The sequence below is a fragment of the Bipolaris zeicola genome (assembly GCF_000523435.1).
Source record: "Bipolaris zeicola 26-R-13 unplaced genomic scaffold scaffold_140, whole genome shotgun sequence".
Classification (NCBI taxonomy): Eukaryota; Fungi; Ascomycota; class Dothideomycetes; order Pleosporales; family Pleosporaceae; genus Bipolaris; species Bipolaris zeicola.
Window position 1 is genome coordinate 41,830 of NW_006912189.1, and position 25,730 is coordinate 67,559.

The 25,730-nt window shown below is 52.7% G+C and overlaps 9 protein-coding genes across 9 annotated transcripts; 7 read left to right on the plus strand and 2 right to left on the minus strand.

The window, feature by feature from the left end:
- Positions 1–558: 558 nt before the first annotated feature.
- On the plus strand, positions 559–1,706 carry COCCADRAFT_102322 (uncharacterized protein; the record flags this gene model as incomplete). The annotated part of the gene is made up of 3 exons (XM_007716456.1): positions 559–825; positions 876–1,211; positions 1,269–1,706. The coding sequence occupies 3 exons, from the start codon at positions 559–561 to the stop codon at positions 1,704–1,706; spliced, it is 1,041 nt and encodes a 346-aa protein (XP_007714646.1).
- A 931-nt stretch (positions 1,707–2,637) lies between these two features.
- Positions 2,638–4,696, plus strand: COCCADRAFT_6999 (uncharacterized protein; the record flags this gene model as incomplete). Its single annotated transcript, XM_007716437.1, has 4 exons — positions 2,638–3,538; positions 3,591–4,363; positions 4,419–4,480; positions 4,528–4,696. The coding sequence occupies 4 exons, from the start codon at positions 2,638–2,640 to the stop codon at positions 4,694–4,696; spliced, it is 1,905 nt and encodes a 634-aa protein (XP_007714627.1).
- Positions 4,697–5,704: 1,008 nt separating this feature from the next.
- COCCADRAFT_102290 (uncharacterized protein) lies at positions 5,705–7,954 on the plus strand (the record flags this gene model as incomplete). The annotated part of the gene is made up of 1 exon (XM_007716457.1): positions 5,705–7,954. One exon carries the CDS (start codon positions 5,705–5,707, stop codon positions 7,952–7,954), a length of 2,250 nt encoding a protein of 749 aa, XP_007714647.1.
- Positions 7,955–8,561: 607 nt separating this feature from the next.
- COCCADRAFT_102264 (uncharacterized protein) lies at positions 8,562–8,801 on the minus strand (the record flags this gene model as incomplete). Its single annotated transcript, XM_007716458.1, has 1 exon — positions 8,562–8,801. A coding segment is annotated over one exon (240 nt), but the record flags the coding sequence as incomplete, so codon positions are not given.
- Positions 8,802–9,203: 402 nt separating this feature from the next.
- Positions 9,204–9,518, plus strand: COCCADRAFT_102291 (uncharacterized protein; the record flags this gene model as incomplete). Its single annotated transcript, XM_007716459.1, has 1 exon — positions 9,204–9,518. A coding segment is annotated over one exon (315 nt), but the record flags the coding sequence as incomplete, so codon positions are not given.
- A 791-nt stretch (positions 9,519–10,309) lies between these two features.
- On the minus strand, positions 10,310–12,880 carry COCCADRAFT_38808 (uncharacterized protein; the record flags this gene model as incomplete). The annotated part of the gene is made up of 10 exons (XM_007716460.1): positions 10,310–11,014; positions 11,072–11,461; positions 11,520–11,644; positions 11,697–12,013; positions 12,065–12,103; positions 12,154–12,335; positions 12,441–12,497; positions 12,549–12,625; positions 12,696–12,791; positions 12,850–12,880. 10 exons carry the CDS (start codon positions 12,878–12,880, stop codon positions 10,310–10,312), a joined length of 2,019 nt encoding a protein of 672 aa, XP_007714650.1.
- Positions 12,881–14,059: 1,179 nt separating this feature from the next.
- COCCADRAFT_28157 (uncharacterized protein) lies at positions 14,060–17,371 on the plus strand (the record flags this gene model as incomplete). The annotated part of the gene is made up of 3 exons (XM_007716439.1): positions 14,060–14,557; positions 14,612–14,831; positions 14,889–17,371. The coding sequence occupies 3 exons, from the start codon at positions 14,060–14,062 to the stop codon at positions 17,369–17,371; spliced, it is 3,201 nt and encodes a 1,066-aa protein (XP_007714629.1).
- Positions 17,372–18,301: 930 nt separating this feature from the next.
- On the plus strand, positions 18,302–20,431 carry COCCADRAFT_102288 (uncharacterized protein; the record flags this gene model as incomplete). Its single annotated transcript, XM_007716461.1, has 2 exons — positions 18,302–18,939; positions 18,994–20,431. The coding sequence occupies 2 exons, from the start codon at positions 18,302–18,304 to the stop codon at positions 20,429–20,431; spliced, it is 2,076 nt and encodes a 691-aa protein (XP_007714651.1).
- Positions 20,432–21,319: 888 nt separating this feature from the next.
- COCCADRAFT_7004 (uncharacterized protein) lies at positions 21,320–24,027 on the plus strand (the record flags this gene model as incomplete). Its single annotated transcript, XM_007716438.1, has 3 exons — positions 21,320–21,448; positions 21,533–23,630; positions 23,690–24,027. The coding sequence occupies 3 exons, from the start codon at positions 21,320–21,322 to the stop codon at positions 24,025–24,027; spliced, it is 2,565 nt and encodes an 854-aa protein (XP_007714628.1).
- Positions 24,028–25,730: the final 1,703 nt, after the last annotated feature.

A 25,730-nucleotide genomic window follows, 5' to 3' on the forward strand; every position in this document is an offset into this window, starting at 1 on the left:
TTTAGAATGCGCGATAAAGAGAAGACTGGATATTTTTATCGCGGTAAAGGCGGCGAAAAGGCCCTCGCTGCCGACATGGGCTCCGGGGTGAGTGAGTGTAGCATGTCTGGATGCTCGAGAAGGAAGGACAGAAGGAAACAATATCGATGACTGCGTGAAAGAAAAATTGATGACGAAAGACGTTGAGAGATGATGCGATAGACTAGGAGAATGTTGACCTGGAAAGAGAGAAATAGCAAAAACCGAGAAGCTCAATTGTGACCTATCGTCCTTCACACCTCTCATCGAAGGTGCTGCTGCTGCAGTTGCAACAGTTGCGGTCCCAAATATAACAAAGCTGTAGTTAGTCCGATGCGTTAGCTAAATCCTGGCAACAAAAGCATGTGCTATGCGACCGTTTGCAGGCTGATGTTGAAGCTGGTAGAGTGATCACAGTCTGCAAGCTGCTCTTTTTACTTGACGTATGGCGCACGGGCCGCCCGGCGCGACATTGGCCGGAACTGGAATATTCAGCATCGTCACTTTGTAACTTCTCCGCCCACCACACAACACCCCACGATGCCGCCAAGATTAAATATTGCTGCCTTCACGCGACCAATTGCCTTTCGCCCGAGGCCCCAGGTGCAATGCCCTGCCCGATCAGCACTTCGACTGCCATCGTCGCAATGGCGCCTGTATTCTGATTCAGCCAAACCACCAGCCGCGGACCGCTCCAAGCGAGAAGATGCAAAACCCATTGAGCATGTCTCCGAAGAGGCGGCTGCCCTGGCCAAGACCATGGGCGAGGAGGGACCTGATCTCAGCCAGGGCACTCCAGTTGAAGATGTATGTCCGGTTCACTGTGCATGGCTGTGGGTATGCTGACAACCGCCTAGGTAGTCAAAGGTGACAAGGCTGCGCAAGAAAACCTACCCAAGGTTATGCAAGACAAGCTCAATTCTCAAAATTCCAAGACAACACCAAATGGAGCGCCAAAGGGCTCACGGTCATACTCGACCATGACGACTCAGACCAACGGCAACAGTGGATTGGATATGGGCCTAATCAATACCCAGAACGCCTCAAAAGCACCCGCCATACCAGGTCTCAAGTTCGACATGCCCACTCTGCCACTACCAAAAGACGGCCATGTCAAACATCGCCATGATCCAGTTGTTGACCAGGTTACCAATCTGCTCATGCGACACGGCAAGAAGAGCGTTGCAGAGCGGGTACGTCATCTCGGTACTACAATCTAGCGTACATACATCTAACAACAAGAACAACAGAACATGGCATTGATCCTCCAACACCTCCGAACATCGCCCATCCCCACAATCAACCCCTCCAGGCCACTGCTTCCCGGTGCGCCTCCGCCATCACACCTTCCTCTCAACCCCGTCCTCTACCTTACACTGGCCATTGACTCGGTCGCGCCCCTGATGCGCATTCGAAGTCAGAGAGGTGCAGCCGGAGGAGGTGTCGCTCTTCAGATCCCTGTGCCGCTGGGTCAGAGGCAACGACGGCGCGCAGCCATCCAGTGGATCATGGCGGCTGCCTCAAAGAGGAGGAACATGGGCAGTGGAAAGAACAGCTTTGCCCAGCGAATTGCGCAAGAGCTTATTGCAGTAGTCCAGGGCACCAGCGGTATTTGGGACAGGCGCAACGCCATTCACAAGCTCGGCGTTGCGGCGCGAGCTAACATTGTGCTTCCCAGGAAGAGGTAAAAATTATTAGTTAGCAGAACACAACGTGCCGTTAGTAACGCACCAATGTACATTATTTCTACGAGTGCTCCGGCTAGAGACTGGGCGAGTACATGTCTCTGCATAGGTCGTCATGGGTCAGCACAGCCACATGCACACTTGCTCCACGCGGCCCCGTATTCTGCCACAGGCTCCTTTCACATGTGATGCTTAGACGAGGCAAGATGAGGCTGGGACTGAGGTGCCCACGCGACAGCTGGCGAAGCGACGCTGTGCCTGTATAGATAGCAGACAGTCGGAGACGCTTCCTGTTCTGTTGCATGCCGCATCTCAGTCCCTGCGCCAGCGGCACAGGCAGAGCGCAGTGGTGATCTTCGCGTGCCAAGGCTTGTCAAACCGCCAGATGCTGGAGGGATGGATGGTCCGATGCCCACTTCCCACCGCCTAGACCAAGAGCATCCGCGACCGTCGACTCGCGCTGACTGTCGCCGCCCCCAGGAGCCCTCTTGTCTCGAGCTTGCTCTTCCTTTTCCATATGTCGTCGGCATCCATCAATCTGCTAGGGAACAACTTGTTCTCCGACAGCGGTTAGCTACATACAGTACGACGGATCGGCCCGCCATTGCTTTCAGCTACAGTCTTTGGAATTGTTACCCCACTGCTGGCATTAGTACCATCACGCGCTCACCCCACACACACCCTGACCGGACCGGCCAGCATTTGGTACGGGGTGGCTGGCATCTGTAGCTCGCACATCAGACAGCAGCTAGCTGTGCCTATGATGCCATAGCACAACTCCAATTGACGCCCCCAAACACCCCAGCTACCCCGCGAACACGACTACCATCTTTTTGCGATAATTGCCACATTGCCACGCATCACGCCGACCCCGGCACACGACCCTGAACCCACTACCGCCTCACCACGCATCGACCCTGCACCCACCGCTACCATGGCCTCGCTCGAAGCTGCCATCGATGAGGAGATGAGAGAGGTTGTAAAACTCCTCGAGGGCAACCAGAAGCCCGGAGGACGACGCGCAGAAAGCCCAACCGCACGCGCGCAAAGCCCCAACCCACTTGCTTCGCCGGTTCGCAGCATGTTAGACGTTGATTCGGGTCCGCGTAGGAGCTCGAGCCGTGGGAGCACTGGTATTCCCTTTGCCATGCCCTCATCGCCTCGCAGAGTGAACCCCGAGTCGGCATACAAGTTTGAAATGCTGCCTTCAATCGACGCGCATGCTATGCCCAAGAGAGTGTCGCAAGGTGGCAAGCTCGATGCTTCTGCAAAACCTCGCGCTATGTCAACTGTCTACGGCAGCTCGGCTGGCTTTCTGGGCTCCTCAAACTCAAGGGACCGACACAACTCGCTAAATGGCCCTCTGGGTCGGTCAAAATCTGGGTCTCCAGGCCCTCGTAGATCTGCTTCTCCAGCAACGCGCATGCTAAGCCCGCCCCCGCCTACTTCGACTTCGAACAACAGCCTTGTGACCGATTCAGGCAAGCGCATCGACATGGATACGGCGTACCGAAAACTTTCCGACTCTGCTTTGGCCCGATCCGAGGGTGGGCTTTCTTCACTTCCCAACCGCAAAGGCTCTGATCCTATCAAAGGCACGTCGACTGCCCCAGGTGGAGGTGTCCGTCTAGCCACAGACGACGACGGCGAAGACAGCGCTGCTGTAGAGAGCAGCGAAAATGGCTCTGATAGTTCAGAGTGGGAGGATGGGTGGAACGGGACCAACAAACGAGAACGCGGCAGGCAGCGATCTAGGAAAACTTCTGGAGGCACAGACAGCATGGGAAGAGAAATTATTACAGCTAAGAGCTTGTTGGCCGCAGCAGAGCAAGAACGTAAGTGACATCTGCAGCCAAACTGTTGCATCTGAATACTAACCCTGGACAGGAAGGGATGTTGCTGTTTCCTACAAAGTGCGGTCATTGCTCGAGCCCTCCATAAACGTCCTTGGTCCAAATGGCGAAAGAATGTCTAGAAGAAACTCATCGGGCGTCGTACACCCCCACACTAGTTTCGACCAGGGAGGCTCTGGCTTTTCTACGCCAGTTCACTCCGACCACGAGGATGAGCTCGCTGAAATCAAATCAGCTCAACAACTTTCACTGAATATTTCACCTATTCAATCAAGCCCAGAAGCTCATCGCTGTGTTCGACAGATTATTAGGGGTAACTACATCCAGTTTGCCGAAGATGCTACCAAAGGATTGAGGAGACAGCGAGTATACCTCGTGTCGACCGATCTCAGTGATGAGGCTGCATACGCCTTGGAGTGGACAATCGGCACGGTTTTACGAGATGGCGATACCCTCCTTGCTGTCTATGCTGTGGACGAGGAGACTGGCGTCGCAACGACTGATGCTTCTGGGGCACCTATCAGCCAAGGTACCACTGGGCGACAGGAATCAGACCATCTTAAGAGGACTCTGTCCAACCATGACGGTCTGACACAAACAAGGCCCGGGTTCTCAGCATTGTCAAACTCAATCATGGCCACTGAAGCCAACGTGGGTGCCATGGGCAAGGCTGAGAAAGACAGATATCAGGCATGTGTAGAGGTTTCCGACCGATGTGTCAAGTTGCTGCGAAAGACTCGTCTACAAGTGCGTGCTGTGGTCGAGGTGTTCCACTGCAAGAGCCCCAAGCACATGATTACTGAAGTGGTGAGTAGCCCTGGATTCTATGAAGTGCTGCACTTGGCTAACAGCCCATTGATAGATTGATTTCTTGGAGCCAACTCTTGTGATTCTTGGTTCTCGAGGGCGGAACGCTCTCAAAGGGTAAGTTCCGAGTCCCGCTCCTGATTCATGGATGCTAACTCCGGCAGTGTCCTACTCGGGTCGTTCAGTAATTACTTAGTCACCAAGTCATCGGTGCCGGTTATGGTCGCACGGAAACGGCTCCGGAAACACAGCAAATACAAGCGGCAAAACGTGCGGATGTCCAATGTTATCCAAGGCTCCAATGACCGACTTGCGAATGCGAAGATTGATTAATTGTTTGTCGAAAGATTTGTCATTGATGCGTTTCGGTTGGAGTTTGTGGCGGCGGCCTGAGTTTGCGAGCCTGAGGATTTGAGTTTTGGTGTTGCGAAACGCGTGCTGTTTGGCCATTGAGGACGACGCCTGCTCCGGTTGGTAATCGCTGAGTCTGGCAATATCCTTCCAACTATCGGTCTCTCTTCACTCTTTGGGTTAAGTGGCTTATCGTCAATCTATCGGAATACGCGTCCCGATGATGCATGAAATGCTTTGAACTTAACCGCGACTATGACCGTGACGATCAATTGCAACCCGCCCTCTTGTCATGGCTTGGTTTATTTTTGATTCTGTAGAGACCACGACATCTGTCACGATGCCTCTGCATGCAGCTCAACACATTCGGAAATTGCCATGCCGTGTAAAATTGCAGTACTGCGCAGACTATTTTGCTTTTTTCCTTCTAGAATTTCTAGCGCCAGGCAATCATACTGCAGCCAACCGTTAGACGAGACAGGCCCATGAAGCTGCATGTTTCATATCGTGTATTTCCTTTTTTCTCTCATGATGGCCACTTTTTCCGATGCTTTTGCCGACGTCATGCTCATGGGTTGCCGTTACGGCAAAGGCCCGTGCCATCAGACAGGACAACCCGACTATTTGGATCGTTCAAACCCTACTAACCTTCAACACCTTGCACTACGCCCCATACAACCTAATCTCTTGTCATCAGATATGCCAAGTCCTCGTGTTTCCCCGCAAATACTCAATGTGGTAGTCGGTGCGCCTGTGGCGTTGGTGGGCTGATAGACAACGATTATGCATGGCGTCCACTTGTCGCGTGCTCCCAGATGGGCCCAAGAGTGAGGATACGGCTGTGCATCGGAAGGCTTTGTGTGTCCCGAGGGACCATGGGTCAGAGGGTTGGGATGAGCGGCTCAACGTCAAATAGATCTGTTGCCTTGCCACGAAGCACAATTTGTGCATCAGACATTACTACTACTTTTCCATCACAACCACCGGGAAATGTATATTCACATGGCTTTGCAGACATCACCTCAGTGGTTCGCCCGCTTCGGACAGTGCGAATTCATTGATATTGATGAGTCGGACCTGGACACATCAAGTCTTCACGCCAAACTCATCAAGCCCTCTACACGAGATGCCCTTCTTAACCGACACAAATGGTCAACAATACCATTCGAAGACGACATCGACGCTGCCACACTCTTGTCCGATCTCAGCCGCCTAGCACCCTCGGTAGTCAAAGAGTTTATCCCAAAGGAACATTGCGAGAGCAATTTTGCCTTTCGGCTGATCAACGATATTGGCTTTCACGGGGAGGAGGGAGGATACATCGCTCTTAGCTATTGCAGGAAGCATGCTGCAAGCACTACGCCGAGAAAGGTTCTGACACCTGTTGGAGATCTTCCTTTTGGATGGCTAAAGGAGATTGAGCAATTCCCACTACCGACTACTTCTGCACTTTTCCAAGCCGTTGTAAGAGAAAGGGGCGTGGGGGAAGGGCTGTGGTATGACCAGGTGTGCATCGAACAAGACGACGAAGTCGAGAAGAATGCAGCCATCGGAGTCATTGACAATGTCTACAAAAATGCACGAGCAGTCATTGTAGTACTGGACGACATTGTTGTTTCGCCAGACGAAGAACGGTTTCTGCGTTACTACGTTGAGCAGTACAATTACTCTCAAGTACCCCTGGACCAACAACCAAACTCTGGGCTACATCCACCTTTCATGCAGCAGTATGAGATGTTCAACACATTGGTACAACGCATTCTATCTTCTGAGTGGTTTGACCGCGCATGGTGCGCCCATGAGATGCGAATGGGACAGAGTCATGTTTTTCTAGTGCCTTGTTTACGGCATTACGAAGATGAAGTGCAGACAGTCGTACGTTTTACTGGAGCCTTCTTCACTCATCTTTTGAGCCTTGCAAGCGAAGTCATCCACTTCACACCAAACCTATCACCAAAGCTTCGTTCATTGCTGGACTTCTTCCAACAGCAAGACGCATTCATCAAAGGAGACCTCTCTGTACTTCGAACACCAGACAGCCAACACTGCCCAACTTCAAGAGAAACATGTTCCATATCAATGGTTGCCGACATATTCCGCATGAAGGCTGGAGGAAATCCGCGTTTACCAGAGTACCAACGAAGACTAGACGCGAACCGAGACAAGACCAGCATTGCGCTGAACGCTTCTGGTTTGCCTCTGGCCCTGGCTCCCCCAAATCCATTTTCGAGACCCAATCTTGAGGACGAATGTCTTCGCTCGCTGCTCCTAGTTGGGATCGCGGCACGAGACCCTGTTGCACTCTGCACTATTGGCACACCACTACAGCTCCATGACGGATCCACTTCATGGTTGTGTCGACCAACATCTTTGGATGTTAGCTCCTCTCGAGTACCTCCACACTTTCCCAGACACGCAAGCCAGTTGGTCCAAGCGACTGACGGCAGAGCGGAGTACGCACAGCTGGACCTCATCTTCCTAGACCTCCCACATCGCACCCAGCCCAGTGCTTCTTTTCCATCGCACGTTGCCCGAGCACGCATGCTCATCGATCTCTGTGTCCAATATCAAATACCAGGATCTGGACTGTGGGGCTTCTCTCAGGCACCGAATCACCCGCGCACACCAGCCTTGCGCAACATTTTCATTCAGACACTAGCCTGTGTTTTCCAGTGCGGGCCACAATGGGTGGTAGATGTCATCTCCAGCCTCCAAGAGTCTAACGCGCCCCGCATGGAACCCTATACCATTGAGGTGCTGCTGAACCCACACCTTATCCTGCAAAACTATATTTTACTTGCCGAGGGCCAGGCTGCAATGACGGCACTTGTGCATTTCCTCTCAACTCTAATTGCATCGGGGATCCCATGGCCTTCAGGCGCCTCGGAGCGCACACATGGTCCCCTCATCATATCCGCACCCTCCTCCTCAGCTCCATATGATTACGCCGGCCCACCCACACAAGGGAGCAAGGCTATTATTTTTGCCCCTTTTGAGCACTCCAAGACACTGCTTATTGCCGTGCCCAAGGCCGTACAAGGATCCGAATACAGTGTCCTGGCGCGCGGTTGGATTCTGACCAGCATGAATCCTTACACTGGAAGCCCTAAACCCACCGTCAGCTGGACTTTGCAATCTAAAGGTGCTATCTTTGGAGATGTGAATTTCAACGCTAGATTGGCTACTAGTGGGGAAATGGATGTCAGGAACCATCGAGTGTATGGGCCTTCACGTCGTTGAGCTCACTCCATTTTGTTTCAAAATCTTCTTCTCTTGATTCGGCACTCTTCAGCTTAACGAAACCTTGATGATACTTATTAATGAACACTATAGATTGATGACTTTGCATTTATAGACGGGGGCTTATAGACTTGGTAGAACACTTGTATATTACTACCTTTCATGTTACAATATCAAACTTGAATATTTCATACCTGCTCTATCTCCACCGATTTCCGTATACTTGCCCAGATCTTGTTATCCCGTAATCCATCTTGTATTTCTTCCCGCTCTGGTAACGTTACCTTCGGCAGTTGTTTTCCCAAACATCCATCCCGCCACTGAGTCAAGATTGACCTTGTTGTCCAGCATTACTCAGTATAGCCTTGTCCCAACAGCCGAGGTTGCGTAAGACGTATACTACGTCGTCCATCTTTATCCCTTGCCTCCCCTCCTCGTGACGCAACACCATCATACGTACCTCGGCCCAAAACCCTCAAGCCCACCGACATCATGAAGCAACAGGAATCGCAACCACACAAACGCCATTGACAAAGCAACCGTAGAAAATCTGATTCTCAAGCCTCAGCCCGATATATTTCGGCATTGCGCGCTCCCAACACGTCCTTTATCTGTACCACGCATCCGATTCTTTCTTTCTTTTCCAATCCTTACACCGTCTCAACGTCAACGACAACAACAAAAAGGAAGAATCAAGAACGAATGCAGCATCAGGCACAGCCTCGGTACGCCAACCTCGCAACGCAGTCTGATTCGACCACACACTCCTACACCATAGTATTGGACCCTGCCTTGGCTTTCTTCTCCCCGAAGCCATCAACCTCGCATCGACTACCCCCAACGCCCTCAGCGCTCATCCTCTACTTTCTTTTGTTGAGGCCAAGTCTCCACCTGCGCAACCTCGTCATACGGCCATGACCACGAGTACGAGTATACGACTACAATACCCTCCCCACCCGTTTCACAGCATGCCCAGATTCCCACAAAAAAGGAAAAGCAAAAGAAGGCTCCACACCTTCTAGAAGGTTTCTACACCCTTATCCACTTGCCCCTGCATCTCACATCAATCCTTCCGATACTCACTCACCACCCCCCTCGTCCCCATCCACACATACCCACACACACCTTCACGAGTCAAGTCCAAACCCGCAATCCTTCGATGCATTACGCAACAACCCCCCCAGCCATAGAACCTTCATCGAAGCAAAAAGCAAAAAAACCCAACAATCCTCCGGATACCCATATCTGACAAGCCCCCACACCTACCCTCAAAATTCCGCCCAGAAATGCGAAAAAAGCAAACACGATCCCCACCATGCCGATGAGAAAAGGTAAGCATCAACATCTGAAACACACACCCTCCCCCTTCCTACCCCCCACAAATACTCTATCTGCAACATGCAGGCTGTTCAAACCCAACCATCAGCATTACGAGAAGCCACACAAAAAAGCAAAAAAGCCCATCTTGCATTCCTGCCCCCATCGTGCATACACGTACGCCATGCCATGCATCTTGCTTCCGTCAGCCAGCCCCAAAAAAACCCACTACCCTCATCCTCCCTAGCTATTCCCGCGTCTCCCGCGTATGTAGGGCCTCTCGTTTGATCATCCTCTTAGCACCACACCACATTTACCTTCCCTTACCTGTACATCTATATTCAATCCCGATATACATCGGATGCGAGTGTTTTTTTTTCGACTTAAGAGATCGGGAAGATAATACACACTTCCGTCATCCTCTCTCTCCGAGAACAAAACATAAATAAATAGGAGGGGAATCAAGCGGGAGATACATAGTCCCCCCAGGAAAGGGTATAGTAAATATAGTAAGATATTGGCCTGTTTAGAGGGGGAAGAGAAAGGACGGGGGGGGGGTAACGTATACCACACCCCCTTCCCCTCGCTTTCTCTTCCTCCCCCGTTGCCCCCGTTGTCCCCGTTGTCCCCGAATCCCCCCAAGGGGAGGGGCTGGTAGGTGGGTGGTGGGTGGTTCCCCTTGATGTTTGACAGTGCATGCGTATGCATCGATGAACGCACGTGGCGGTGACACAAAGGGTACAAGGGTAAGTAAGGGAAGAGGAGGGGGGAGGGGTGGTTTTTTGTGTGCCCCAACCCGCATGCATGCATGCAAGATGCAATAGTAATAATCCGTAGAGTGAAGTAAACGTCAAGCCAAGGGAAAAAGTAAAAAAAGAATAGTAGCACCACGTAATACAGGGAGGATGTTACAATATCATGACTATGTATCAATATTTTACACATATATGCCATGTGCCAAAAAAAACTAAATGTCTATCATGCCCTTTTTTTCCCTTTCCCCCGGTCTCAATACTTTGTCGAAAACGAAGGCGAAGCTTACGTACTCTCCTTGCCGAGAGGAATAAGTTCCTCCTCGATAAACGCGCGAGGAGAATACAACTTCGTGCTACCGTATACAACTCTTCGTTTAGGACCAGTACCAGCTGCAGCGCTTGTGCGCTTGGCCCATGCCTGGATGTTGGTCTCCTCGTCCATGCTGCCACCGCCAACAGGAAAGACAATGGCTTCTGAGAAGCCCTGTCGCCTTTGTCCAAATGTTGCATCGATTCCGCGTCCAACAGTACTTTGCTGGTTCCGCGACTGGCTTGCAGGAGGTAGGGTGCCTCGTGCATTGGCAGATCGGGGGTCAAAATAGAGGTAGTTCTCTGTTTTGTTGAGCGCGCTGGTTGTAGCATTTTGAGGGTCCATTAGAGATTCAGTAATTTTGGTGATTGTAAGATCTTGGTTGGCAGGTAGGTATGATTTGATGCCCGAAAGCACGCCTTCAAAGTTGGCGCCCAAACCAGCTTCCTTGAACCGGTCCGTTACCCTTGATGAAAGACTAGTGAAGCCGCCGAACAGCTGTGAAGATGCCTGAGCAGGCTGTGTGGGAGCGGCAGTTGAGAGATTGCTCATTTGTGTAATCTGGCGTACTGTTTTGATGTACGCAAGGGCTTCCGTGTCTACGCCGGCGGCTTTGAGAGCGTTCTCAAAGCCTTCTAGCTCTGTACGCGATACCTCTTGTTCTGTCTTCAAGTACCACTAGAAATTGACCATGTTAGCGCAATCATGCAATTACCTTTAAAGTGCGCATCGTACCTGCAAGAAGAATCTGAACTTATCCATGGGATCATTTCCCTTGGCTGGATCTTTGAGCACCTCCATGACGGATGATTTGGTCTGCTTTTCAATCTCTTCTTCTAGTTGGAAGAACTCATCGAGTTTGCGCTCCTTGATGCCCTCCATCACAGCTTCGAGGATAGACATGTGAGCCTCAATAGTAGCCTTCCTTTCTCGCAGTTCCGGCAGTTGAGAAATTGCGCCTTTGAGATGTGCTGCGAAATGATTGCTTTCTCCTGAAAGGTCGTCCAATGACGATGACCCCGTCTTCTTGGTAAGCGCGTCCGCATCTTCCGAGTACTTTGTCCATTCGTTTGTCACTTCTTCTGCGACATTTGGGAAGGGTTGTGAAGCATTGCGGTTCCAAAACTACATGCAAGGGGTAGTTAGGTACTTGGTCAGATGTGGCTTATGGATGAGTACTTACGTAATCGGTTGCTGCCAAGTCGTACGACTGCTTTTTGGTACCGCTCTCTGGCTTGTTCTTATCCTTTGGAACAGTCACTTCGATCTTGTTCAAGTGGAAATTGCAGACGTCGTACACGAGACTCTCTACATGCTCTAGTCAGCTCTAGCCTTGGTATGGGGAAGGTGTCTGGCGTACGATATATCCAACTGTGGCTGAACATTGGATTGAGATCGGCGTTCCTGTCTACGATGACGAGCAATGGGCGGGAGGCTGTTGATGATGATGCGAAGAGGCTTTCCTTGTTGTTGAGTACATGATCGCGTAGCTTTCGGTCGAGCTTGGCAGCAATGAGTTCGGCGGCACCACCACTAGGAGCCCTTATAATTGGGACGACGGCCATGGTAGCGACGACAGAAAAGAGCCCTGAGACGATGCGATCCATGTGCTCATCGAGTTCTGCATCTTCGGTTTTAGACGAGTTCAGACGGTAGTAAGACTGATCAATGTTGAGACTACGACCGAGTGAGTGGGAGTGGCGCATAGTTTAGGAAATACAAACGTACCTGAACTGATCATGGCCCAATGTAACAAAGTTCAGATACCTTTGGGTCGAATTAGCAGTTGCTGAATCTCATTCTCCAGCATCTCGTACTGATCGTAAATCTGCGCCAGATTGCCAGCAGCTTCCGGCATGGTCGCCAATTCGGCGCCCCATGATTCTAGCAAGTGGCGGGGCACACTCGAGAGGAAGTTGATGTATGCGGGGGTGTACAGAGCGTCGTTCAGATCCTTCGTGATGAGGGCTAGGTTCTCAGCAGTGGGTGCCATGAGATACTGGTGGGGTGGTCAGCCTATGCTTTGTGGGGTCGCCATATCACCAAATGCTATCGCGTGTTCAATGGGATGCGCAACGCATTTGGTGGGGACAGGGTTGCTCACGATTCCAGGTGCTGGGATGGGGCTCCGGCGCGACTTGAGATTCAAGTGCACAGTGACCTGTATGGTGTTCAGTAGACCGTTATAGTGTTGGAGAGAGTCCGTTCATACACCTGCCGCCCTCAGGTCATTGACCCGCAGAACGGAGCTGACGACGGCTTTGGCAGCATCGTCGTAGACCAGAACACCTATTCGGACAGCAGTCTCAGCACTTGTGTCTTCAAAGTGGCAGGCCAACGCTATGACGCTGCGACTTACGCCATGCTATGTCGGGATTCGTGGGCTCGTTCGACTCGTCCTGAGCGGCGTCGCCGTCGGCCGGGGGGTTGAGGTTGAGCAGGCGTTTAATTGAGGCTAGGATGCATCTGTCAGTGGTGCTGGCGATGGTGCAGGTGGGAGGGCGAAGACGTGCCTATCTGGCGGTCCCGCAGTGAGACGGCCATTGTGTTCTAATGTGTCGTGGCACCCGCCGAGTGTCAGGTGTTTGGCATGCGCAAGGGGGCGTGTGTATGTGTATAGGCAAGAGACCACGGTGGCGCGTCTGCCTTGGCCAGTGCCTGCTGCGCGCTGCTTGCTGTTCGCGGGCGGATGGGAGTGTTTGGTGATGCTGGTGGGCCAGGTTGCCTGCCCCGCCTGGGACTAGCGCGGCGCGCTACTTGGCGAGCGGGCGGGCTCTCAAAACGAGCTCGCCCCTTCGCCGCGCTCCCTCGCTCTTCAACTCACCTCGCCCACAACAACCCACCCCCCTTCTTCGCTCTTGACACTCATGCTACTTCTCAGTGAACTCTCGCCCACCTAATAAGGGCATCTGATTCTGAGGCTAGATTCTACTTTCGAGTCCTTGCTTTGGGGGAAGTGTGCGCTCAGGCTGGCAGCGGTGTTTGTCGGGAAACAGGCTTGGGTTGCGGAGGGCAGGCAGAGTGACCGTCATCTTCAACTTCTGCTACTAATCCCAGCTCCGTCTTTGGACTCGACAGGCTTCGCATCACAGAGAGAATCTGGCCAAGCTCCTGCGCGAGGCGGCCCACAGTTGCTCGGTGCCAACCGGACGGGGGCGCGTCAAGCAGGCCTCATCCGCCGCGTGTGTTGTGCTCTGGTTGCGCGCGCGCATGCAAAACGTCAAGTGACGCATCAGCAAGCAAGTGTGCTCCTGCTCCTCATCGCATAATACGCGAGGCAAAGTGCCAGCTCATAAAAACCAATTCTACGCTTTCGTGGACTGGCCGACTCGGCTTCGCAGGCGTCTGCGTTCGTTGTGAGTGAGGGCCGGCTGCACCTTGGGTGTGCATCTACTACTCCATCATCTGCCCACCAACCCCCCAGAGACAGCAACCTGGAAGCGCTGCAGGCCGACAGAGACAGCAACCAGACGCTACCGCCTAAACCGGTGTTTTATCGACCTTTTTTCTCCGCTTCACATTCTCCCGAACCGGGCATCCTGCTACGCTCGTGACTCTGCGCCAGTCTGCTTAGCGCCTAGTGCTGCTGCATCGTCGCCTAATTAATCCCCTTTGGCCTGTCCCAGACACTTGTGCGTTGTCAGCCAATCACAACCCTGCAATTGACAGCTGACACTTTGGCTAGCCAAGACATCCCTCCCCTCCACACACACGCCACACATCATGGCGTCAAATCACGTGCCCACTGACCAGGTGCCGTTGCAAGGCCAGAATGTCTACGCCGATCCATCCTACCAGCACCTCTTTTCTTCTGTCGACCGCTACGGCACCCCCTCGTGGGAGGCCCAGCTACACCAGCACTCACCCCTGCCGCCGACGGCATCGGGCCAGAACTGGCACCCTGGCTCGTTTGCACAACAACCCTTCAACGCCATCAGCCAATCGTATGCTGCTCAGAACCATGCTTTGCGTACAGAGTCGCCCTACCAGTATGGCCAGTTCAGCCAACAAGGTCCTTTGGCCAACTATGGTCAGGCCTCGAATGTTGACCCGTCGCTGGGCATGGATCCCAATGCCGTCCGCCAGCAACAACACTCTCCTTACCAGATGCCAATGCGCACTGTGACTCCTCAAAGCCATGTTGGCACAGTGACGCCGCAAGCTCTACAGCAGGACACTGGTTCACTTCGGACTAGTCGCCCTCCGATATCTGCTTATCAAGTAAGTTAACCTCACCAAACGAACAAAGACTCAACTCAAACTAACATGATGCAGCTGCCCAAGCCTACTGCAGAGACATTTACTCAGCAGCGCCCTGCACCGGCCTCATTTGCGAAGCCAGTGCCTGTCCCTGAGTTTGAAATACCAAAGGGTAGAAAATCGGGTGGTCTCTATGTTGTTGATCAAGCTGCTTTGGCAAAGGCCACTAATTCTACTCCGTTGAATAAATTCGTGACTCTGGGAAATGAACCCTTTCATCTGGCAACAAATAGAAGTAAGCCTGAACGAGTAAAAATGATGCTGCAAGAAACAACCTCTGACATGTGTATAGCTGCGCTTCCAGTTTATGTTGCTCGAAATTCCCTCAAGGATCTGAAAAAGGCAGGGGCAGACAGCAAGAAGCTCCGCGCCAAGCAACTCGCCTCCAAGTCACACTCAAAAGCTCTAAACTCTGCGAGGAAACCCACAGAGTTGAAGAGAGAAGTCAGTGACAGTGCCAGTTCCTCTGAGTCATCTGACTACGATACAGACTCTTCTGATGAAGAAGAAGAGGAGATGCCGATCCCTGCGTCGCGGCCAGAGGACCCTGACGCCGCCGTTCGATATGATGTTGTCAAGGCTACATGGCATCCTTCCACATCTTCACCAAGCTCTGAAAAGATCAAGATTAGTATGCGTGAGGTCTGGGAGGTGCTCAACACCATCCAAAAGCGGTGGCGAGCCGACAGCAAAGCTGTAACGGAGGCCGAAGAGCAAAAGAAGACAGGTGAGCTGCCGGTACTCAAGAGTCGAGTCACGAGTCAACGTGACCTTCTCAAGTCTGCTCTTGAGGCTGCATTGCAGTCTGCACATCCTGATGTGCTTTACCAGTTAGGGCAGATCAAGCCATTCCTGTATCTGTGCTACCAGTTCTTGGCGAACCGATTCCATAGTAAAGATTACGATGGCCCATTGTCCGCAGTCATCTACGAGGTACTCTCGCGATGCGGCACACTGACTTCTGAGCTCCTCGAAGAGACTAAGCTTATCAAAGCACTTGCGTCTATGAAGAAACACGCAAATGATAAGCATAAGAATTTTATACAGCAAGTGATGGACAGCGCTGCCGCCAATTCTAAAAAGGCAAAAGCAAGCCCTCCGCCAAAGACTGAATCGGCAGATGGCAAGGGTGTTAAGCGACCGGCATCTGATGCTACAAACCGTTCGGCCAATGAGTCAGCAATGATGAAGAAGCCAAAGGCATCTGATGCCGCCGCTTCAGCCCCAAAGACTGCTTCAGCACCAGGCGCGAAAGCGGGTGCTGCTCCTGCTACAACCACACAGAAACGACCCGGAGAGAAGACAGCGCCAGCACCCGCACCCGTCAAGACGCGTGTTAGCCAAGTCACCAGCAAGCCTTCGGGTATCTTTGCCTCACTCAATGCAGCAAGCAAGAAGACAACACCAGCTTCGGCTACTGCAAAGGGCGCCGCATCAGCCAAAGCTACCACCCCGGCTACAAAGGAGAAGAAGGTTGTGGCGACGCCTGCGGCAAAGCCTGCTTTTTCGTTTGCCCAGACAATGGCATCGCTCCAAAAACCCAAGGAACAAGAAATTGCGCCCACCAAATCCGAGAAACCTCTACCAGTGGAAACCGAAGAAGAAAAGGCCAAACGGCTACGAAAAGAGTCTCGCAGACATCTGCGTGTAGCCTGGCGGCCGGATACATCACTGGTAGAGATCAAGTACTTCGACCACGAGGCCGACGATGAAGAGATGGACCACAAAGAACATCACCTCGTGCGGGATGCTGGCGACCTTGGTGGAGAGGGACGTATGTTCAAGCAACATAAAGAGCTTGACCTTGACGACGATGACGAGGACCTGGATGGCGAACAGCGGTCATGGGCACCACCATCCGAAGTTGACTTTAGTGTTGTACACCCTGAAGAACGTCAACGAAACTACGCGCCGTATGGAGGAGGTCTCCAGCAACCCATCTGTCCTGAGAAAGAGGCCAACATGCAGCGCGAGAACGCTACATTAATGGTCTACTATTCTAGCAATGACGACATTCCACCGACTCCAAAAGAGCCCGCAGAGCAGGAGAACTCATCTACTGCTCCTGTCGTCAACTTTGGACCACCGCCCGAGACAGTCCTAAGGAAATGCCCACAACCACCTGTGGCAGCGACTGTGCCGGACTTCAGTCAACTGGAGAACATCATCAAGCAATTGTCGGCTACCAACCAAGCTCAAGCCGCTCCCCCTGCCCCAACAGCTCCGGCTGAAAACACGTACACGCCTCCGCCTCCCGCAGCCGCTCCTACATTCGACGCCGCCGGTCTTCAAAACCTCCTCAACTCCATCAGTAACGGCCAGCCTCCTCCCCAGGCCCCACCACTCGCGTCGTTTCCAATGCAAAACCCACCTCAACAACCCGGTGTAAGCCTTGACATTGCTGCCTTGATCGCCAATATGCAAGCAGCGACTGGCGGTGCACTCCCTCCTCCCCCTCCACTACCTACTGGATTCCCACCATTTCCTTTCACGTTTCCACCCCCAGCCCAGCAAACTGATGCTGCCGCATGGTCTCAACCGATGCAAGATACTACATATCAAACTCAGACACAATCCCAGTACAACCAGCAACCCAACGCTGGCACCAAGCGGCAACGCGACGATAGCAATGGCATCAACGACCGCAACCAAGGAAAGCGACCCAAGAACCGAGGAGATCACAAGCCTCACAAAGTGCTCGCATGCAAGTTCTTCCAAAAGGGCCAATGCAACAAGGGCGACAACTGCACATACATCCACGACTTGAACCAATGATTTTTCTTTTTGAGCAAATACTGTTTCACTACCATGGCCTACCGCATCTTCAGCAATAGTTGCCGGATGATTTTGTGGAGACAAAGGTAGGCTTGTATAATAAGAGCGTTTCCTTCACTTTTTCATGTTTTTTTTGTTTTCATGTCACGATTCGGACATTTGCATGCATACCCGGGCGATGGAGCTGCCCACTCCGGCAGGTCTCGAAGCATTTATAGGCGTTTGTCATAGCATTCAGTGGGTAGCATTTGAGCGGCGCTGGATAGGGTCTGGCATGGACTGGGCGAGAGGTCTCAATGGAAATATGTATGAGCCCCAGGCCAGGTTACATTGGGTCTGTGCAGGTAGATAGCGCTGAAAATGTTTACATATTCACATCCTCGTAATTCGGCTAGCTCATGATGGCACAATTGATGTATGGGGGTTCGTAGCCTAAACAATCAGCTACGGACAACGTTTGGCGGCCAAACAGAGAATGCGATGAAGCAGAAACAATGTGCGGGCTGACCAAGGCGATCAGATGGCGCCGATACAATGAACAATGGCTACAAATATAACAGGGAGGGGAATTGTTGATGAGTGGCCTTTGTTTGAGACGGTGTGTTGTTGGTGTGGAGTAGCGCGCATCAACCGGTTCCGCGACCAGTCGTTCCCGCACGGCAAGCTCCGTCATGGGCATTTTCTGGCGTCAGACATCACCCACCGAATCATCCCAGCCCTCACGCCCAACACACAATCTCGCTCCATCACGACCGCAATCGCTGCACCTGCCGGATTTGCAAACTCGGCGCTTCTTACGCTGCCGGCCCCTTGTTCCGGACGCCTTCTGCAGCCGACTCATCGCCTCGCCGTTCACGAGTCGACCAAGGACCACCCCACGCCGACTCCATCGCGCCCTCGACCTCCGCCACTACCCAGACCCCCGCAATCATGGCTCCCGCCCGTAAGAGAACCACCAACATTGCGCGTCGCAGGCGGACAGATGACGAAGATGAGAGCCAGTCGGTAGCAACTCTGGCCGACGACTCCCAGAGTGACGCCTCAGTGCTCAGCGATGTCGACGAGGACGCCGATGCCGACAACAGCGACCTTAGTGAGGTCGACAGTGCCCCCTCCCTTACCCAAGGAAAGCCAAAGCGCAAATCAAATGGCCCGCGTGATGCAAAACCTCGACAGAATGCTAGCCAGCGGCAACCTTCTCCGCCCATTGCTCGCTCCGACGTGGATTTCTCCGCTGTCAAAGAGACGGAGATCATGATGAACGGGCTTCAGATTGGTGAAGATGGAAAGGAACCTGACGAGATTGACTTTGAGACTGGTACGGCAGCACCAGAGACGGCGCCAGCTGTTGGTGTGGCTTCCTCGCGGACAGAGACGCTGGCGGAGCGCCGGCGGCGGGAGCACGAGGAATACAAGAAGAAACGCGACTCTGACCCGGCTTTCATCCCCAATCGCGGGGCCTTCTTCATGCACGACCAGCGCCACGCACCCGGTCAGAATGGCTTCAGGCCCGCTGGTCGCGGAAGGGGGCGGGGTGCTCCCATCGGGGGGCCCTTCTCTCCAGCAAAGTACGTGCAGGCACAGAGAATCAAGCTGGAGCTCGACACTGACATTCATCATAGTATGAGGCCACAGCCTTCGGAGGCTACTGACTCGCCCTGGCAGCATGATCTGCACGAGACCGTCAATGCACCGGGCTCCCACGATCAGCCTGGCCCACCTCCAGCCGCTTCCCAGCAGCAACCACCGAACGCGCCCGCCTTTGCCTCTCGAGTACCTCCGGGGTCCAACCAAAAGCCTTCGCAGGCTCGTAACTTCTCCACCACGGTTCATACGCACAATGCCATGGTTCGAGTATTCTTGCCAAACATGAAGGGCCCTATACAATTCCAGAATGTACCTATCAAGCAACATACCCGTCTCCCCAACCACAGACCCCCGCTCCGTCGCGATAAGCCAGTCCGTATCTCACTTCCGCCTGCCCCGCCGCGCTACATCTTCCCCACAGTTGAGCGCTCCTTCATCTTCATCCCGCGGGCACTCCGGCCCAACCAGCAGGGCTTTGGACGGGGACGGGGTAGGTTTGGATCTTTTGGCGGGGGTTTCTCGAGCAGGCGAACAAGTGCATATGGAGGTAGTGTATACTCGCCGAGCGTAGCAATGAGCAGGCGGTCATCGATTGCACGCGAGATTGGTCGTGAAAACCTGGTCTCTCCTGCTGGCTCCATCATGTCACGTAATGGCGGGTTCGTTGATCCCAGTCGTCCAGTGGTACGTCTTCCACCTGGAGGTCCCAGGATGTCAACCGGACCTTCCATGATCTCGCCTACAAATGGTGCTGTTCAGCCACCATACCCGCTCCCACAGAAGCCGGCTTTCCGAGAAAACTGGCAAGGCCAGCTCCCCATGCACCAGCCTCGCCCACAAAAGACTGTATCTGTTGCTGGAATTGAGTCACCAGCGTCATTGAGTTTCAACCCACCCCAGCAGCAAGAACAACAACCTTTCCATCAACAAGTGCCTGCGCACATCAATGGAGCTGCCCCTGCTCCTGATCAGTCATTCTATCAACATGGACGTCACGCGTCTTATCCAAGCCAGGTATCTACGGGAACTCCGCTCAACAATATTCCCGAACGGGCTATCCATGCGCCAGCCTTCCAGCCTTATGCTCAGCCTGGCTTTCAACCGCAAGCCTTTGTTCCACAAGGCTACTACTATCCACAAAATAGTGCACAGCCGCAATACATGGCACCGGCGGGTATGGTGCCTATGTTTGTTCCTGGCGCACAGCAACCTGGTTACGTCATGCCGGTTTCTGCTCCCCCAGTCGCTGCTCCTCCAGCTCCTGCCGGTCAACCCAACATGGTGGCTTACGAGTCCAACGGTATGACATACTACGTCGACTCGGCTCAACTTTACCCAGCCCCACCGGCAGAGAATTACGCTCAGCCTAACTATGCTGTTCCGGGCATGGGAGGCATGATGACGCCAGGGCCCGATGGTGCCTACTACTACCCACAGCAAATGCAGCCAGCAGGCTACTATCCTCAGCAATGAATGACAGACTATATCTCTCCTCTACATCTCTGAGGCCTATCGTCTTGTCTTGCACATATTGCCCACCACTATCCGAATTTCTCATTTGCAATCAGCATGGCGTATCTGGGTTCTTGATTACGATACCTGGTGTTTCCTGGACGAAGTTCGTTTCTACAGCGCATCTTAGTTATCCACTCTTAACGACAGCGAGCGGTCTCAAAAAACTCAATAGCGAACTTTGTGGGAGGCGGCATCCGGTTTTTTTCTCTTTTGATGTTCTTTATTCTTTGAATCTCTTCTCTTTTTTTTATCCTTTTCTGGTTCAAAATCTTTTACTCACAATAAATGACCGGGTTATGGATGCATGGTGTTCTGCGTTGTCGCGTTTTGTGGTTTAAACGGCACAGTGGGCTTTCATTCCTTTGAGGTACCTGTTTGTTGTGTTAATCAAGCATCATTCAAGTTCCTTGCCTTTTGATTTATCAGCGTGCTTTAAGTGCTAGCTTGCTACTTGTTGTATAATGTTGGCGTGTAGCGTTGTATTCAAGCACTGGAAGATGAGGCAAACACGTCTTAGGAGATTTGCTTTTAGGCATGCGATGTCTGTTCAGATAATTCATTACTGGTTGATAGCCGCGTGGCTTTAAAGCCAAACAAAGTGCATCTACTGCTGCTCGGTGACGTTGGCTGACCATGGACGAAACACGTGAGCTGCGTGGTCGGAAAAAGCAAGTGACATCAATAGCAAGGCTTGGCGCGCAGCAGGACGCTAAGCACCTGGTTCGCCGCATCATCGCCTGCATTCGAGGCAGCTCTCCATCAACCACCATCCCGCAAATCGCGTCGACCCATCAACCCCCGAGACAAGCACCCCATCCTCGAAGTCTTGTCTCTCAACCCGCCATCATGGCGCCCACCAAGGACACCATGTTCCGCTCGGCGGACATGTCCCTGACCCAACTCTACATCGCCAATGAGATTGGTCGCGAGGTCGTCTCGGCTCTTGGAGAGCTTGGGGTCATGGATTTCAGAGATGTAAGTTTTATGGACGTATTCTGCAGCTTCTGGTGCAGCTTGTGGATGAATGCGATGGGACACGAAGCTCACAAGCGGTGACAGCTCAACTCGGAGACAACGGCCTTCCAACGTACCTTCACCCAGGAGATTCGCCGCCTCGACAACGTAGAGCGCCAGCTCCGATACTTTCGCAGCCAGATGGAGAAATCCAGCATCCCGATGCGCTCCATCTATGACTTCAACAACCCATTCACCGCGCCTTCGGCCTCGGAGATTGATGAACTCGCGGACAAGAGCCAGAGCTTGGAGCAGAGGATCTCGTCGTTGAATGAGAGCTACGAGACACTGAAGAAGCGTGAAGTGGAGCTCACAGAGTGGCGTTGGGTGCTGAGGGAGGCTGGCGGCTTCTTCGACAGGGCGCGCGGCCAAACTGAGGAAATCAGGCAATCTGTCGATGACGATGACGCGCCGCTACTTCAGGATGTTGAACAGAATGGACAAGGCGACTCGGGCGCTGAGCGCTCCTTCACCGTCATGAACATCGGTTTTGTTGCTGGTGTCATTCCTCGCGAACGCATCGCTGCCTTCGAACGCATCCTGTGGCGTACTCTTCGTGGTAACCTGTACATGAACCAGTCGGAAATCCCCGAGCCCATCATCAACCCCGAAAACAACGAGGAGACCAGCAAGAACGTCTTCATCATCTTCGCTCACGGCAAGGAGATTATCGCCAAGATCCGCAAGATCTCAGAGTCGCTCGGTGCCGATCTATACAGCGTGGACGAGAACAGCGAGCTGCGCCGGGACCAGATCCGCGAAGTCAACACTCGCTTGAGCGACCTAGCTAGTGTCCTGAAGAACACCAAGTCTACGCTAGATGCTGAGTTGACCGCGATCGGACGTAACCTTGCAGCATGGATGGTCGTTATCAAGAAAGAGAAGGCTACATACGAGACGCTGAACAAGTTCTCGTACGACCACCAGCGCAAGACGCTCATTGCCGAGGCTTGGGCTCCTACCAACTCCCTTGGACTGATCAAGTCAACCTTGTCTGACGTCAATGAGCGTGCTGGTCTCTCGGTCCCAACGATTGTTAACCAGATCAAGACAACCAAAACGCCGCCGACTTACTTCAAGTCGAACAGGTTCACTGTGGGTTTCCAGACCATCATCGACGCTTACGGAACCATCAAGTACCGCGAGGTCAATCCTGCTCTGCCAGCCATTGTCACCTTCCCGTTCATGTTCGCTGTCATGTTTGGTGATGCCGGACACGGTGTTATCCTCACTCTTGCAGCAATGGCCATGATTCACTTTGAAAAGCGACTTGAGCGCAGCAAGCTTGACGAGCTGTTCTCCATGATGTTCTACGGTCGTTATATTGTCTTCATGATGGGTATCTTCTCCATCTACACCGGTCTCCTCTACTGCGACGCCTTTTCTCTTGGTCTACCCTGGTTCAAGTCCATGTGGGTGTGGGACAACGACGGCAAGGGCCCAACCGCAACCCGTGTCGAGGGTTACACGTACCCGTTCGGCCTGGACTACCGCTGGCACGACACCGAGAACGACCTTCTATTCTCCAACAGTTACAAGATGAAGCTCAGTATCTTGCTCGGTTGGTGCCACATGACATTCTCGCTCATGTGGTCGCTTGTCAACGCCCGCTACTTCAAGACGAAGATTGATATCTGGGGCAACTTTGTCCCTGGTATGATCTTCTTCCAGTCCATCTTCGGTTACCTCTCCTTTACGATTGTGTACAAGTGGTGCATTGACTGGCCTGCCCGTGGCGAAAGCCCACCTAGTTTGTTGAACATGTTGATCTACATGTTCCTGAGCCCCGGTACCCTTGAGGCTGGAACAAAGCCGCTCTACCCCGGCCAAGCTACCATCCAAGTCATCTTGGTTCTGATGGCTCTTGCCTGCGTTCCTGTCCTGTTGTTCTTGAAGCCGTTCTACCTTCGCTATGAGCACAACAAGGCGCGTGCTCTGGGTTACCGTGGCATCGGCGAGAGCACTCGCGTCAGCGCTCTGGATGACGATGAAGAAGACGGCCGTCCATTGAACGGTGGCCGTGACAGCTTTGGAGATGACGACGACGGCATCGCCATGATTACCCAAGACATTGGCCATGGTGAAGAGCACGAAGAGTTTGAGTTTAGCGAAGTCATGATCCACCAGGTCATTCACACGATTGGTAAGTTTGAGGCACATGCGTTGAATAAAAGGAATCGTCTGCTAACATTTGGGAACCAGAATTCTGTCTCAACTGCGTGTCGCACACTGCGTCTTACCTCCGTCTGTGGGCCCTGTCGCTCGCCCATCAGCGTCTGTCGATTGTGCTGTGGGAGATGACGATGAAGAATGCGTTTGCGTTTACGGGTGTTGCGGGTGCGTTTGTCATGGTGTTTGTGTTCTACTTCTGGTTCGCACTCACGGTGGCTGTGCTGTGTGTCATGGAGGGTACTAGTGCCATGTTGCATTCGCTGCGTCTGCACTGGGTCGAAGCCATGAGCAAGCATTTTATTGGTGATGGTGTACCCTTTGAGCCGTTTAGCTTCAAGGTGCTCCTGGAGGAGGACCCTGTAGAGTAGTGTCTGTTGATCGCGTTCGCTCTCTTTTTGTTTTTCTGTTATCTTTTTTGTTGGGGTTAACTGCGTATGTATAAGTTGTGTGTGTATGTAGGACTAAGGAAAGACTGTATTCGCTTTAAAGATGACGGGATGTTTCGATATTAGTCCATTCTTTATGTGATCCATGGCTCATGTCAATCCTTTTCCGTACAACTGACGAGAAAGTCAAGTGTCTTTGTCTGCACTTGTGATGAATTCTTTGTCAATCAAATGGAAGGATGTGAGCGTGAGAGAGCGCTGTCTCAGTCCTCCTTCCCGTGCCGCTGCCAACATTGCCCAGTCTCTTGGGACGTCATAACAAGCCTTTTGCCGAGCCAAATCGTCAGACATGCATGATGCAATAGCTGGACATGAGAAAGAAGGAAAGAAAAGGAGTGAGGGAAGTGAGATTGGGCTATGTCAGGCACCAGAAAAAAAAGCAATGAGGCAATGAGGCATTATTTTTTGTTACACTGCGGCTTTTAGCACAGGCCCGGGCCGTGTCAGCAAGAACAGGGCGGTACGGATACGATGGCGGCGGAAGGGGGGAGGGTGCACGTAGCAGATCGGGTCCTGATCTTCTTTTTGGCGGTATGGAAGTACATTGATGATAAAATACGTTGATGATAAGTATGTAGGCAAGTGAAATATGTATGTATGCACGAATGACAAGCAGAGCAACATAGCCGAAAATGTTCGCCAAAAAAAAAGGTGGATTCCCAGCAGGAAAATGGCAATTTAAGATTGGCGTAACTTAAAACTACCAATACATATATGATACACTACAGATTCCAGGCCGCCACACACACACGGCCAGACGCCAACGCCAGCCAGACGCCAATGCCCCCCGCCCCCCCAAAGATGTGCATGCAGCATGGAGTATGCAGGTATACGAATATGCGGGTATACGATGCGAGGTTCGCTGTATATGTCCGCCCCTTCTTTTGCGGAAGCATTCGTTCCGAAAACAGTCTTGGTCGTGGTCGTTGTATCGGCAGGGGGGAGGGGTGAGGAAGGGCAGTCGTGTTGTGTGCCCCACTATAAGAGGCTACTTACTCCACAGCCCACGAGGTACTGCCGTGAGAGCGGTGAAGAGAGAGAGAGGGAAGGGGACACATTGGTTGCAGCTTTGCAACACGTCGTAGTGAATGGGGGAGGCAAATTGATACAGGCTCGAGATTGGTCTTTGCGCCACTTGTGGCCTGGGCTCTGTCTCCTCCTCAAGCAACTCTGGTGCTACTTGTGTCACTATATGTTGTATGTGGCTTTAAGTGACGTCCATCATATCCCCGGTAGCAGTAGCTGGGAACCAAGAGAAGGCCGCGCAAGGGCGGTCAGAGAAGTTTGAGTGGATTTGGGAAGGGGCTCAGACTAACGTGGTTTGTTGTTACGCCATGCCATGTAACGGGGGGGGGTGGTGGTGGTGTTGGGTTGGGTAGTAAGCCGACCGCCCGCCCACCGCCGCCGTCGCCGCACCTACAAGGGCTCTTTTGCCACGGGGCATGGATAGCTACCAACCAAACGACCTAATATGCATGTTACGAGTCCGTTGGTATGCACCTTGTGCGTTGCGCGAGCCACAGGCGCCCGCCCTCGTCCCCTCACCCCTCACCCAAACGGCGAGATATAAAGGGCCGATGCATTGGAGGAAGGTGGGCTTGTTTCTTGGTTCGATTGAAAAGAAC